Genomic DNA, 13,439 nt, shown 5'->3' with positions numbered 1-13,439 from the left:
GAAAAAAGAAAAAATGAATAAGAATCAAAACCTAACAATATGAAAAAGAAAGAAATGGAAGAGAAGAAAGCAACATTTCCTACATACATTTCTTAAAATGAAATTGGCTTCTAACTAAGAGTTCTAATTTACTTAAATAGTTAACATAGTTGGTTACAAACTGTGTATTGAAAGTAAAATTAGAGCACCTAAAATTAGAGCACCTAAAATTAGAGCACCATTGAAAGTAAATTAGAGCACCTAATATACCGTAATACTTCCATCATCACAACATTTCAATGAACTGAATACCTTTTATAGCTAAACTGGGTGGTGTCTGATCTGTAAACAATAACATAACACATAACTGTTATCTGTTTAGTCCTGAATTTTCAAAATGCAACTCCCACTGTAGTGCATAACTATGGCAAATTTCCAAATTTATTTTGCCATTTTCTTTTCAACTCTGCAGCTTTGGATTGTACACCTTGCATGCGTTATGTGAAGATACATTACTGTAGTCAAAAAAATTCATCGCTATTTGCTTTTCGGCAAATTTTATTGGGAAAAAACTCAGTAATTAAAATCTACAGTTGCTTGAAAGTTTTAAAAGCCAGCTCTTTCAACAGTGTCCCAGCTAACCTGCATGCACTAAGCATGCAACAACACATGCAATACGTGTCATTAATACAAGCAGCATTCCCTCGCTCTGCAACTGCCTAACAGACCACTGCTTGCAGCATTTAGCTCTATTGACTGCAGAGATGATGGCTTTAAAAACTTTGAACAGACTCTGCTAGAACATTAATTTTATAGCACACATAGGAGTATTACTGAATACACTGAACACTAACAATAATGCTCTTTCCATTTCACCCCCGCCCCCAATCAATAAACGCAGCTTTTATTGCAGGATATGTACTAATTTTACTGTAGGCTATGTACTAATTGTAGTCATGCAGAGCTTTAGACGTCTCATCATTATTCATGCTTATTTTTTACATTAGCTTCTCTTGCCTGTAAAATGAATGGGTGGGAAACATTCCACAGCATCTCAAGATACTCTTATCATTAAATATTGAAAAGCACCACTCTGAATTCCACCTTAAAAACCCAGCACCACTCCTCTTGGCCTCTAAGGTATGGCATTCACCAAAATGCTGCTGATAAGTCAACAGAAGAATAATTTCTGATGCAACTTTGCATGAGAACACAAATAATTGTGCTCCCATCTTCCACCATGTACCAAAATTTAAAACCCTTTGGCCTTGTAAGGTCAGAATAACACTGTTGTTGCTGTAATAACTCATAAACATTCTCAGTTTAGTATTTCCCTGTGAAAAGAGGAACTACCTTGTATTGACAGTTGGTTCACCTGCCTCAGTGTGTGGTTGGCTGCTTTTTCTTTCTGCGCTAACACTGCATTTATGTTAAGCCAATGGACCACAAGCACCATCCAAGATTAGATACTCTACAAGAGGTCCACGGGGGACCTATTTATGTCTACAAGTAGTCGCATGAAGAAAACAGTACCATCATTTCGGACTGGCAGCTAATCTTGTTTCCTCTGCAGCCATGTTGAATATGACTACAGACAGATGAAGAAGAAGAGTTTGGATTTATATCCCCCCTTTTTCTCCTGCAGGAGACTCAAAGGGGCTTACAATCTCCTTGCCCTTCCCCCATCACAACAAACACCCTGTGAGGTGGGTGGGGCTGAGAGAGCTCCGAGAAGCTGTGACTAGCCCAAGGTCACCCAGCTGGCGGGTGTGGGAGTGTACAGGCTAATCTGAATTCCCCAGATCAGCCTCCACAGCTCAGGCGGCAGAGTGGGGAATCAAACCCGATTCCTCCAGATTAGATACACGAGCTCTTAACCTCCTACGCCACTGGGGTATAAATGTTATTAATAAATAAATCTCAGAACATTTTATCTAACCATTTCTAACCCACTTTATCTAACCATATCTCTTCAATTCTAACTGCAAGTACTGGAATAAAAGTCTTCCATACAACAGCTCACACACTGGTACTAGATTGTGGCTTCTGCAACTATAGACAGAACTGTACTATTTGGTCCAAGCAGGAAGGTCTGGCCCCAAACAAGCACATGCAAAAACCTTTTTACCTGCTGTAAGCTTGAAAACTTGTGAGCAATAACTAGTGACCCCTAATTTGCCTCAGAGCTCCAGCACTTTCTCCACTGCACTGCATACTTGAAGCAACCCCCTCCCCCCCCACCCCCCCCGACCTCTGTTAATCTGCACCTCAGGGAAAGATGTGCAGATATCCATAATGAACTAGTTTGTTTTGGAATGCACATGTGTGTATTAATGAGAGAGATTTGCATTGGGAAACCAGCATACGGAAATGATTAAACCCTGTGTGCCATGGCACCGATACAAGTCCCTCCCCTTTAAAGGCTGCTGTTGCCTTTAAAGAGAAAAAAACACAGACTGGGTTGCTTTCCTGCATCAAGTATATACTGGCCCTAAGAAGCCTAGAGTATGGTTAGGGGGTATACGTGTAAGCAGGCTTTCCAATGGCTAGTACTTTAGTAATGTGGACTGTTCCAAACAAAAGGATATTATCGCGTGTGTGTGTATGCAACTGTGAATCACTTGCCTGACTTATGTGAATTCCAGGACTCTGCTTTCCTTGGTGCAAAAACTGTACAAAATATCATAAAAAATTAAACTTCAGTGCAGACAACTGCACACAGCAGTGCTTACAGGGTCATTTCCAATATAAATTTCTAGAGTCCAGCTACATTAACAGCTACAAGTAGACACTTATTCACTGTATAGTAACCCAAGTTACTTGGCTATACTATTGTTCTAGTTTAAACAGAATGCCAACTACCTGCTCCTAATAGAGGTTGAGACCAAGTATTGATATAGCATAGATACTATACATTAGTACAGAATATGATGGCTAAGATTAGAGGCACCTTGAGAGAGAGAAAATATGGTTTGAAAAAGAATTGAATATTACAGGCAAGAGAAATGAACTCCAATTTCTCGCAGGATGCTTGCAAATTACACTGGATGTCTTACCTGAATGAAAAGGCATGGGATGACCAAATCCTGAAATCTCTGGTTTGACAAAGTGAACCAAGTTTTGTAAGCTAGTGCTGTGAACTGGTATGGTACAGAATCAGGAAGCCCCACAGGTTATATGCATTGTAAAAACCATGTACCAACTGAAGCAACTTTCTGTTTTAAAGGCTGCTATGCCATGAATTAAACAAAATGCCTTCAAGGACATATTCTTCTCATTTCAGTTTGCTGCTGCAGGAAAATTCTCCATGATCATAAATCAAGTAACCCAGGTCAGAGGATTATGAAATGGAACATTCACTTTTAAAAGAGATCAACAAAACCAGGGTTCTGAAATCTCAATAACTTCATTTTTGAGAGCTGTATGAAAGCAAAATAATGAATTGCCAAAAACATAAGTCTACTGACTAACAAATAGCTGCTTACATGCTTCAAAATAATCTGTGACTAAAAAGGCAAAATCTTGGTGACTGCAATAGGCAAAATTCTCACATTCATTTCTGACCCAGTGAAAAAAATTGGATCTCACATATACAACTTAATGGAGTTAATTTGTCTGAGCTTTTCTCATTCTGTTTGTTTTCTCTACATAGTGGAGTTTTCCATGCCTTTTGGAATGTCTGCATTATACAGCATTTATTGATGTGAAAATGACAGATGAGTTTTTTGGCAGCCCCTAAACCATACTTCAGAAAGGGATGCGTGGGGATTTCTTCCCCAGCGGGCTTCCCTCCGTCATTCATTTGCTTCAGTTTTCATCTCCACAACCCATTCTCCTTCCCACCATTACATGAAGCATCCTTAGTAAACAAAAGAGCAATCAGCTAAATGTGATCTCAACTGTTGGTCTATAAACTGGGATGCTTACTTTCAGACTTCCAAGTAGCAATAACATGCATATCTTGTTGCTAGACAATGGCTGTGAGTGCACAGAATTTGTAATGGAACAAGAGGTGGTAAGAACAGGAATGGAGCCACACCATACTTCTGTGGAGTAAAGGGAAAAAAGCCGATGGCTGACATTGCAAGGGGGAAGAGATCCTCGCTGGTTGGCCATTTTAAGGAAGATACCTCAGATCATAAAAGAATAGCTGCCAACCAGGAATTGAAAAGGTTCATAACAATCAGGCTTGTGCTCATACAGCTTATTTTTCTTATTAAATGAGCTACTTCATGCTTTAATTTTTATGGGGAAAAAACTTGTATTGCTGTTTTACCAAGTTACAACTGGTGAAGTTTCAGTTGCTCAGATGATGTAACAGAAGAATTAACTGCTGTTAAATTCAAGAGCTAAACTGAGATAAAAGAAGGTGTTGACTAAGATAAAAGGTGTGTGTGTGTATACACACACACACATGTATGTATGAATACTTATATGTATATGTGTATGTATGTATGTGTATATATATATATGTGTGTGTGTGTGTGTGCATGTATAAATAAATAAATAAAATTAGCAACAAAGGTCACACTATTTCCTCCATACTGAATACTGCCAAGGAATCCTTCCCTGCCACTAGCCACTACTGATTTAGAAATAAAAAACAAACACAGTGTTGTATCCAACCAACCATTACTGAAAGGAACCAGCAGGTGGAGATTTCTCCTGCATTTCTTTTCTCTCAGCTATCCATCTCCCAAGAAACACATCTTTTCTCTCAGCTATCCATCTCCCAAGAAATGCCTGGAACTGTACTGTTGGGGGGTCCTTTCAGTCTTGTTTTATGCAGAAGAGCAAATGGACTAACTTCTCCTCAGTTCTCCTCAGACGGTACAAAGTTGTGAGATCAAGCCTGCTGCAAATCTAACATTGCTCAGTCCTTAACCATGGTTATAGGACAAGCTGTGTTATATGTTCATTCCCATTCACTTGTAAGTCACCTCTGACTGCCCCCACCAATGTATGTTTGTGTTATTAATGGGTGAACGGAATGAAAGGTCCTATGCCCCATTTCCAGTCCCCCACCTGTGAGTAAGGGATCTGTGTTGTTATTCCTGCATCAGTCCCAGAAATTACTACCATCAGTGCCACTAGTTATGACTTGACAGAAATGTGAGCAAAAACACAAAGATCCTAGATGTAAGGCATTAAGTGTTTCATATTCCATTGTAATTTGACATCTTTAATGAATGAAGTGCTGTTGACTGATAAAAATAAGAATAGCTCCCCTGACTTCCAATGGTAATACATTCTCAGCAAGGAATCCAGATGGTTCAACATGCATTCCCTTCTAAATGGAAAAAGATACTGAGAGTACTACTAAGGAATGGGAATATCATTAAACATCTGAATATCATTAAATATCTGAATATCATGAAACATCTTTATAAAGAATATTCGTTATAAGTCCCATTTCACTCAGCATATCAGCTTTAACTAAACTGGTAGCTTGGGAAGTTTTGTGGTGCATTCCCAGTTGCCATATGTTCCTTAATTAAAACAACTGAGCCTTTCTACTGAAAAAAATCAGCTTCAATGAGTATTTTTGGGGCACCATAGTGCCAAATGACAGTGGCTTGGGTTGGCATTCTGGGTAGTTACAACCGCAATGCAGCATCCTAAATGTCATTCCTCTTATCCCCAAGTTAAGACTTTAGCTGCAACAAGATGTGATTGCGCATGAAGACGTCTGATTTCCTGCTCACCTTTTTTCTTTCTCTCACATACAGCCTGACTAAGAACTCCATGGCTTAAACAAGCCCCAATTGGCCATGATGTTTATATTCACTTTTGGTTGTTATGGCTAATTGGAGATCAAGATGGAAAGCTTTCAGTCGGTCATTGCAAAATAAGGGAAGTGCAAAAAACATGGTAATGGGGTGCATTCGTGCCTGATTGCAGTTTAAGCACAGCTTGCTATGAGGGATTAATTCAAATCTTCATTGCATGGCATAGTAATAGGAGACATCCTTTTCTGACTGCTTGGTACATAGCTTAAATATCAGGCAGGACTGAGAAGGTAGGTATGTGAGGGAATATCAGACTTTTTTTAGAAGGAAAAAAATAATAATATTGAGGCAAAATCTCCTCAGGTTTAAGGAATATAAGCACATTTGAAAGCTTGAAAGTTCAGTCCATTCCCCATCCCACCGTACTAAATGATTCACAAAGTTAAAAAATTATTAGGTACTGAGGTCTGTACTACAGTGTACAGCTTGTGGAAACAAGCATCCTGATATGGAATTTTGAATCGTTTAATGTGTCATGTTAATAGTTATTCTTTATTTTTGTTCTGTTTTTAGACTTCTGGTTGATTCTACAACCCTAATCCTACTGAACTGTTTACTGAATGTCCCATCCTGTTGATTGTATTAATGCACTCTGTAACCTGTCTTAAATCCAAGTGAGAAAGGCAGACTATAAGCAACATGAATAAATCCAGAAAAATATTTTTGATGCCTAACAGTGCAGTGAAAGTGCACCTAAGTGAGTTCCAGAGCCATCAGAAGCATAACAAAATGCATGGCATTCCTCTCTGCCTGTCCATTACCCATTCCAAATGAATGTATATATCTAAAAGCTCTGCTAAAGACAGAATGGAAAGAGATTCTTTCCTTTGCCCTTATTCCAAGATGTAATCTCTCTGCACAAAACTTACCTGCAATGAAAACAAAGGCGAAAGAAGCAAGAGTCAGTGATGAGCCACTACTGATCATGTTGATGAGTAGTTTGAATAAAGGATATAGCAGCAATAAGGCCCAGAAAAACCAGTTCAACAGAGTCCATGGCCGCCGGGGCACCACTACTGGAGTGCCAGGATATGTTCCTGTTCTATAGTATTCCTCTTGAAAGGAGTCCTGATTGAAGCAAAAAAGGGATTGTAAAACATTGTGATTTCAATTTGCTATCATGATAGGTGATATTAAAGGAGAGACCAGAGCTTAGAAGCAAAGGAAAATGTCGTTTAGTGACAGACCATCTGTTTCTCATGCTGAAAGTCCTGGATTTAGTCCTTGGCATCTCCAGTTAAGGGATCTTTCTGGGTCTATTTCAACATAGGTCAGGATTTGGAAAACAGACTGCTTTGATCACCTCTATTGATGGCCTCAACTGAGAAATCTACAGGGGGAGTGTGACATTGCTAGTTCTGTTGAATCCCTCAGCAGCCTTTGATTTCATCAACCATGTTATCCTACTGGGTTGCCTCTCAGCACTGGGACTAAGGGAGCGCCATGTTATGGTGGTTTGAGGCAATGGTGGGATTCAGCAGGTTTGCACCTGTTTGGCAGGATCGGTTATTAAAATGGCACTTGTAAACAGCTGGTTGTTAAATTATTTGAATCCCAATACAGGAACCAGTTGTTAAATTATTTGAATCCCACCACTGGTTTGAGGCCTATCTGGGAGGACAGTCCCCAAAGGTGGTGCTAGTGCAGTGGTGGCAAACCTATGGCATGGGTGCCAGAGGTGGCACTCAGAGCCCTCTCTGTGGGCATGTGCAAACAAAGTTTGTCATGTGGGGGGGGGAATAGCCCCTCACACACACACATCTAGGCTGGCCTAGGCCGCTGGGCTCAATTATTAGCATTAAACCTAAGTCCTAGTTTTGGGGAAGCAGTGTAGGTAACCCTGTTAAGTGCTGTTAAACCCCATTGACTTTCATGCAAAGAACTAAAGTGCGATCCTTTACATGGGAGTAAGCTTGGTCACTGGCAATGGGGCTTGCTTCTGAGTTAACCCTCCTAGGGTCGTGATTCACCCGTTCGAAAAGTTGTATGGTTGCTTCAAAGCAAAGCCAATGACTACCACCAAGCTTACTCCTGAGTAACACACGCCTCGGAGTCAACCATTTTTTCTAAACTAAAACCTCAATATTCAGGTTAAATTGCCGTGTTGGCACTTTGTGATAAATAAGTGGGTTTTGGGTTGCAATTTGGGCACACGGTCTCAAATGGTTCACTACCACTGTGCTAGGGGATTCCTGCTCTGCCCCATAGCAGTTGGCCTGTGGAGTTCCTCAGGATTCAATCCTATACCACCATGCTATTTAATATCAACATGAAGTGACTGGGAGAGGTCCAGCAAGAAGCTTAGGGTGGGGTGTCACCAACATGCGAATAATACGCAGCTTTATCTTTCTTTTCCATCTAATTCTGAGGAAGCTGTTGAAGTTCTAAACCAGTATTTAAAGTCAGTAATCAACTGGATGAGGGTGAACAAGCTGGAACTTAAATCCTGACAAGGTAGAGCTTCTCTGGGTTAACAGAATAGTAGACTAGGAACTTGAGATCTACCCTTTCTTGGATGGAGTTACACCCCCCCCCCCCACCACACCTGAAAAGTCAGGGTTGCAGTTTGGGAGTGCTACTCAACACAGAAGTCACCTTAGAAAATCTGGTAGCTACTGTGGTCAGGAGTACTTCCACAGCTTATCTGTGTGCCAGCTGCGCTCATTTCTGGCTCAGTCTGATCTTGCCACAGTGATTCATACTTTAGTTACATCTGAACTGGATTACTATAATACTTGGGATTACCCTTGAAGATTGTGTTTGAAAGCTGCAGCTAGTGCATAATGCTGCAGCTAACTTGCTGGTCAGGGCCAGTTATCAGGATCACATAAATTGCAGCCCAGGTACTAAGATCACAGGCACCTTGATAGCCCCATGGACCAGAGAAATTCCCCTTGTACATACAGAAGGGAGGACATGGCTCTCTCACTCTCAACCTAGGAGACAGCTAAATATTTTATTTAAGATGGCAATGAATTTTAGTTCTTCTGCCCACCAGCAGTTTAAATTATAGATTTTAAATAAAAGGCTTTATGTGTTTTATTGTTTATATTTTAAGCCATCTTGAATCCCTGCAGGGTAGAAAGGTAGCTAACAAATGTTTTAAATTAAAAAAACCCCCACAAAAATCTTGCCAGGCAGGTGACAAGAGAAAACCTGAACAGCTGATACCAGTCAGAAAAGAGCTATAGTCATCAAAGGTTTGACCCAAAATAAAGCAGTTTCCTATGGCCAACACACAAGGTATACCCATCCACACATATAACAAACAGGAGTCTTGAGGCACCTTAAAGACTCACCAATTTTTACTCCAGTATAAGCTTTTGTAGATGACAACCTGCTATAATCCTTGACATATTACAGCTATTCCCAAATGTCCCTATGCAAAGAACTGGAGAGGTTTGCTGACTCTGAGCCAATGCTTCCCAGTAATACAAGTACATCAACCATTAGTTAGAGCAACACTGGTAAAGTCCTCCAGCAGAATTGAATTGTACACAGTTTGAATTCTGTCATGTGTACAATTTTTTTCAAACAGCTACCTGACAGGTGCGTGTCAAAAGGAGGTCTTTAAACAAGAATGATCTCCTCAGAATTTCTCTAAAAGTTTCTGTTTTGTTTCCTTTTATTCTCCAACCATTTCACCAAGGAGTTGAGTGTACTTGAGATCCCCCCCCCACTTTATTCTCAAAACAACCCAGGGAAAGAGGGAGAGTGAATGGTCCAAGGTCACCCAACATGTTTCATAGATGAGTATGGCTCTGGACCCCTGCCTACTGCAAGATTTATGTTCCGGTGTAAAGCAATAGCATGATGAGATCAAGTTCTAATCAAAACATGACAGCCAATAGTCTGATTATACAAATTGATTCTAAGAAAGGAATAGTATATTTGAAAAGGGGAATGCAAAAGGAAAAGGGAATGCTGCCGTTCCCTATAATGACTTGCACCTGACACAGGGAACATGTCATTAACAGATGGAAGTACATATCCTGCTAAGGAAGTGAGCAGCATTTCTTTTGCTCTTTGTACCCATCACTGTCTTCCTACACATAAGAAATTTCTAATGAACAGCTTTTTTAGCACAGTTGGAAATGTACCTTAATACAAACATTCCTGGAAAAGCAAAACTGCCACCTACGTGCAGAACTTTAATCATAACAAAACCCACTGAACAATGAACTAACCTTCTCCTGATAGAGTTTGTAAAGCCAGTTAGAACATTCCTGCTCATCTTCTGGAATTTCTTCTAATGGAATCCTCCTACAAATGATAAGAGAGGAAATATTACAGTGAAAACAAAGTCATCCACACTTATCTACTCTCAATTACAGCAACAATCCAAGAAAAATGAAAGTATTACTGGACAAGGACATATCTGCGTGGAAACTTAAAATCTGGGGAAGCATATTAAGTTTATTCTCCAGTTGGCCTGTTGTACAGTTCAATTATAACTGCAGTGGGGAGAATTTTATTCCTGCAGCTCATGTTTGTTAACTTTTTTATTTAAAAAAACTAATTTGATGTAATTTATTAATACTATTCAAACTTCCAGTTTGAACATTGGCATAGGATGGCTGACCTCAAATTTTCTCTGGGAGTCAAAGTTCCAGCTTGCGGTTTTAAAGAAAGCCACATGCCTCTCAGGAATAAGGAAAGAGCAAGAGAAAGCCATACATTTTCCTGGGACAATCTCCCTTGGCTGGGATTACACAGAAACTTAAATCATGGAGACCAACAGGGGTGGAGATGTCGGAGCTCACACTTTCACCAACATTCCCATAGTGCCTCTTAGTGGCCATTAGAGACATTAGAGATACCAATGGCCTCAACCAGAACAGGCTCGGCTTCGTTGAAGATAATAGAGCTATCTGAAACATGAAAGCTATGTCTGCTAATATACAGATTCTGCAGACTGAAACAGACTGTCAAAAAAGCAAAATTGGAAATATCACAATGCTGGCAGAATTTTGAATTTAAAGTTTAATTTTGAGTTAAAAAAATTAAACAAAGAGAAAAAAACAGAGATTTGGGAAAAAAAGTACTAACTATACAAATGGAACTCAAAACTCATGATCAGGCCATACTTCATCTCAAATATCAGACCACAGAGAAGATCTTAAGGTTGAGATGGATACCAAAAGAAAAATATTATTCAAAAGAAAACCTTAAAAAGAAAATTGCCTCAGCACTAGCCAATTTTTGAAGATGGAAAAGGAAGAGATGGCTTCAAAGACTGAAAAAGTCTCCAGAGTTAACTCAAAACTCAAAAATCACAGGGATTCTGCAGAGATATTGTCATCTTCTTCTTTGCAAAAGAAACTGCTGATCAAATCTTAGTGACTCATCAGAAATCACCACTTAAGATGGAGAAAGATGTCATAGTGATGAAAGAAATACCCTTGAGAGTCTTACAAAAGAAAAAAAGACTTAACTTTTCTAGCTGATATGCTAAGGAAGAAACTGATCAGATTTACTTGGCTTAAATGGGAGGGCCTTCTTTTTACATACAAAAAACAGCAACAGAGAATCACCTTTACAGCAAGTGCTAAAGGATTTTAATGAAGACAATAAGTATTTTACTTTAAAATATCTAGCTGTTGAATTATTGAAATATTCAATTAAAGACAATAAAACAGATTAAAATGTCAGATATGAATGTTACTAGACAAACAATGGATGTAAGTTTTAATTGTATAAAAATCTGTGGGAGAGATGCTTAAATAGAAATGGAGGATTTTCATAAATGTCTTCAATTTTTGAACTAAGGGAAACAAGGTTATAATTATATCGGCATTAACTTTGCTATTTTTTAGAAATGGAATTTGGTTTAAAGTACTTACTAAGATCCTAAAGCTTTCTGGTTTTTATTTCAAGCAAAAGTTTATTATATTATTAATAACTTCAACAACAGGTGATAAGTGGGAAGTCAAAGTAATTATTTGTAGTTTTACACCTATGTTGTCTTTGTGGCATAGAGTGACTGGATCACTATTGTTTAATTGTTCCTATTAGTTTTGTTGTAGTAGTTATAAAATCAATAAAAATTATTTAAAAAGAAAGTGTACATGCACAAAAAAGTTATATAATTTTCATACATACTTCTTCAAGCATAAAAGCACATAAATCAGTTGAATATACTGTAAAATGTGTTTATAAATTGGAAATGTACCATGACCTACTTTATTTACCATCAAACCACCATTCCATTATAAAAAGGAACAAAACAGTAAGATTAATATACTTGCCTTACATACAAATCTGCATGATATTTTTTCCCATTTAAAACTCCCAGCAAAGTTGGATTTTCATTATTCCTAAAGTTCAATGTGGAATCATACACAGCTGAAACTACAAAGGAAGACAAGACATTACACTGTGATAGCAAATATATATTTCTTTTTATTAATTATTGTACCCATCTAAATCGGCATTGTTAATAGTATGCTTGCCCTAATCAAGCTGACAAATTATGGCAGAAGATAATCTCTCAATAAATACGAAAATAAAGTCTCCAGCTATAATAAAGTCTTCAATATATAATGAGAGAAAATAAAAACAAATTCAGAGAAACTCATCATTAAAAGTTCCATTTGAAAAGTAGAACCAGTGGCAGAGAGAGAGGAAATGAAGGGATTAGCAGCTGCCACCAAGTCCAGCTATGCTCTAGTCAACATGGCAAAACATTCTGGGGGTTGGTTGTTCCCACATTAGGTAGGCATCCCAGTTTGGGAGCTTCTTCTTCTCAAATGGACATTGTTCCCATTAGATTAATAAAGGTAACAAAGATGTAGGTAACGTCTGAATAAGCATTAACATACAAACCACGTAACCCACTGGCAGCCAATTTAAGTTTGGTATTTATATATGAGACGGTTTTCTGCTTGGAGGAGAATCTCCCTGAAATTGCTGTAACGCACAAAAACGGAGGAGATTCTCCTCACATGAATTTAGACAGAATTATCCTCCAAGCAGAAAACCGTCTCATATATAAGTTTAGAACAGATTCCATTGGATTAAACAGGTCATTGGGTTTTTCTTGTCATCTTTAATACTGTGTCTTTAAAAACACTGAACAGGTGTTACTTATCAACTGTGCACATAGCTTCAACCAGAGAGAGTCAGCTACCAGAGGAAGGTGTGGTAGGATCTAACAGCTTCTTGGAAAGCGTTTTTAAGTGGAACTAATAACATTAGTGAGCTTAATAATTGCTCATTTCAGTATATATGTATGTTATAATTGTATATATATATATGTGTTTAATAAGTGATGGATTCAATAAGACATTGAAATGAGCTACGAATTGATATGATGTAATATCCATTGACAGATTACCTATAGAACACCTCATGTACAAGTAAATGGCAAATTGGCACTGATGAAGGCACCGAAGAGCGCAATTTCGTGCGATGCGTTCCTGCCAGCAATGAATTGAAGACTGCAATATTTATGACTGAACTTTGTTATCAATTGCAAGAACTTGGATTTATATGAATGTGGATACACCTTTGAAAGGACTATTGAATGAAAAAAGAGAAAAGGTTTAGTTTAGATTATTGAATGAAAAAAAGAGAAAAATAATTCATGTGATGATACAACAGTGAATTATATTATTGTATGTGATGAGCATTGTTCCTTATTATATAAATAAGAAATACCAAACTTAAATT

General features: G+C 38.4%; 1 protein-coding gene across 3 annotated transcripts in view; it reads right to left on the bottom strand.

Annotated features, from left to right (window-relative positions):
• The window catches only part of AGPAT4 (1-acylglycerol-3-phosphate O-acyltransferase 4), a 74,186-nt gene that overhangs the window by 8,580 nt on the left and 52,167 nt on the right, over positions 1–13,439 (bottom strand). The window contains exons 6-9 of one of the 3 annotated variants that reach the window (XM_048487759.1): positions 12,017–12,119; positions 9,956–10,031; positions 6,638–6,836; positions 3,036–3,074 (exon numbers count right to left, since the gene is read on the bottom strand). In XM_048487759.1, coding sequence (XP_048343716.1) covers positions 3,036–3,074; positions 6,638–6,836; positions 9,956–10,031; positions 12,017–12,119 — 417 coding nt within the window. Of the gene's footprint in view, positions 1–1,862; positions 3,075–6,637; positions 6,837–9,955; positions 10,032–12,016; positions 12,120–13,439 lie in introns of those variants that run through there. The other 2 variants (XM_048487741.1, XM_048487750.1) reach the window with 2 other exon arrangements.

The sequence above is a fragment of the Sphaerodactylus townsendi genome, linkage group LG01 (genome assembly GCF_021028975.2).
Source record: "Sphaerodactylus townsendi isolate TG3544 linkage group LG01, MPM_Stown_v2.3, whole genome shotgun sequence".
NCBI classification, from domain to species: domain Eukaryota; kingdom Metazoa; phylum Chordata; class Lepidosauria; order Squamata; family Sphaerodactylidae; genus Sphaerodactylus; species Sphaerodactylus townsendi.
This window is presented reverse-complemented; position numbering and strand designations above follow the sequence as displayed.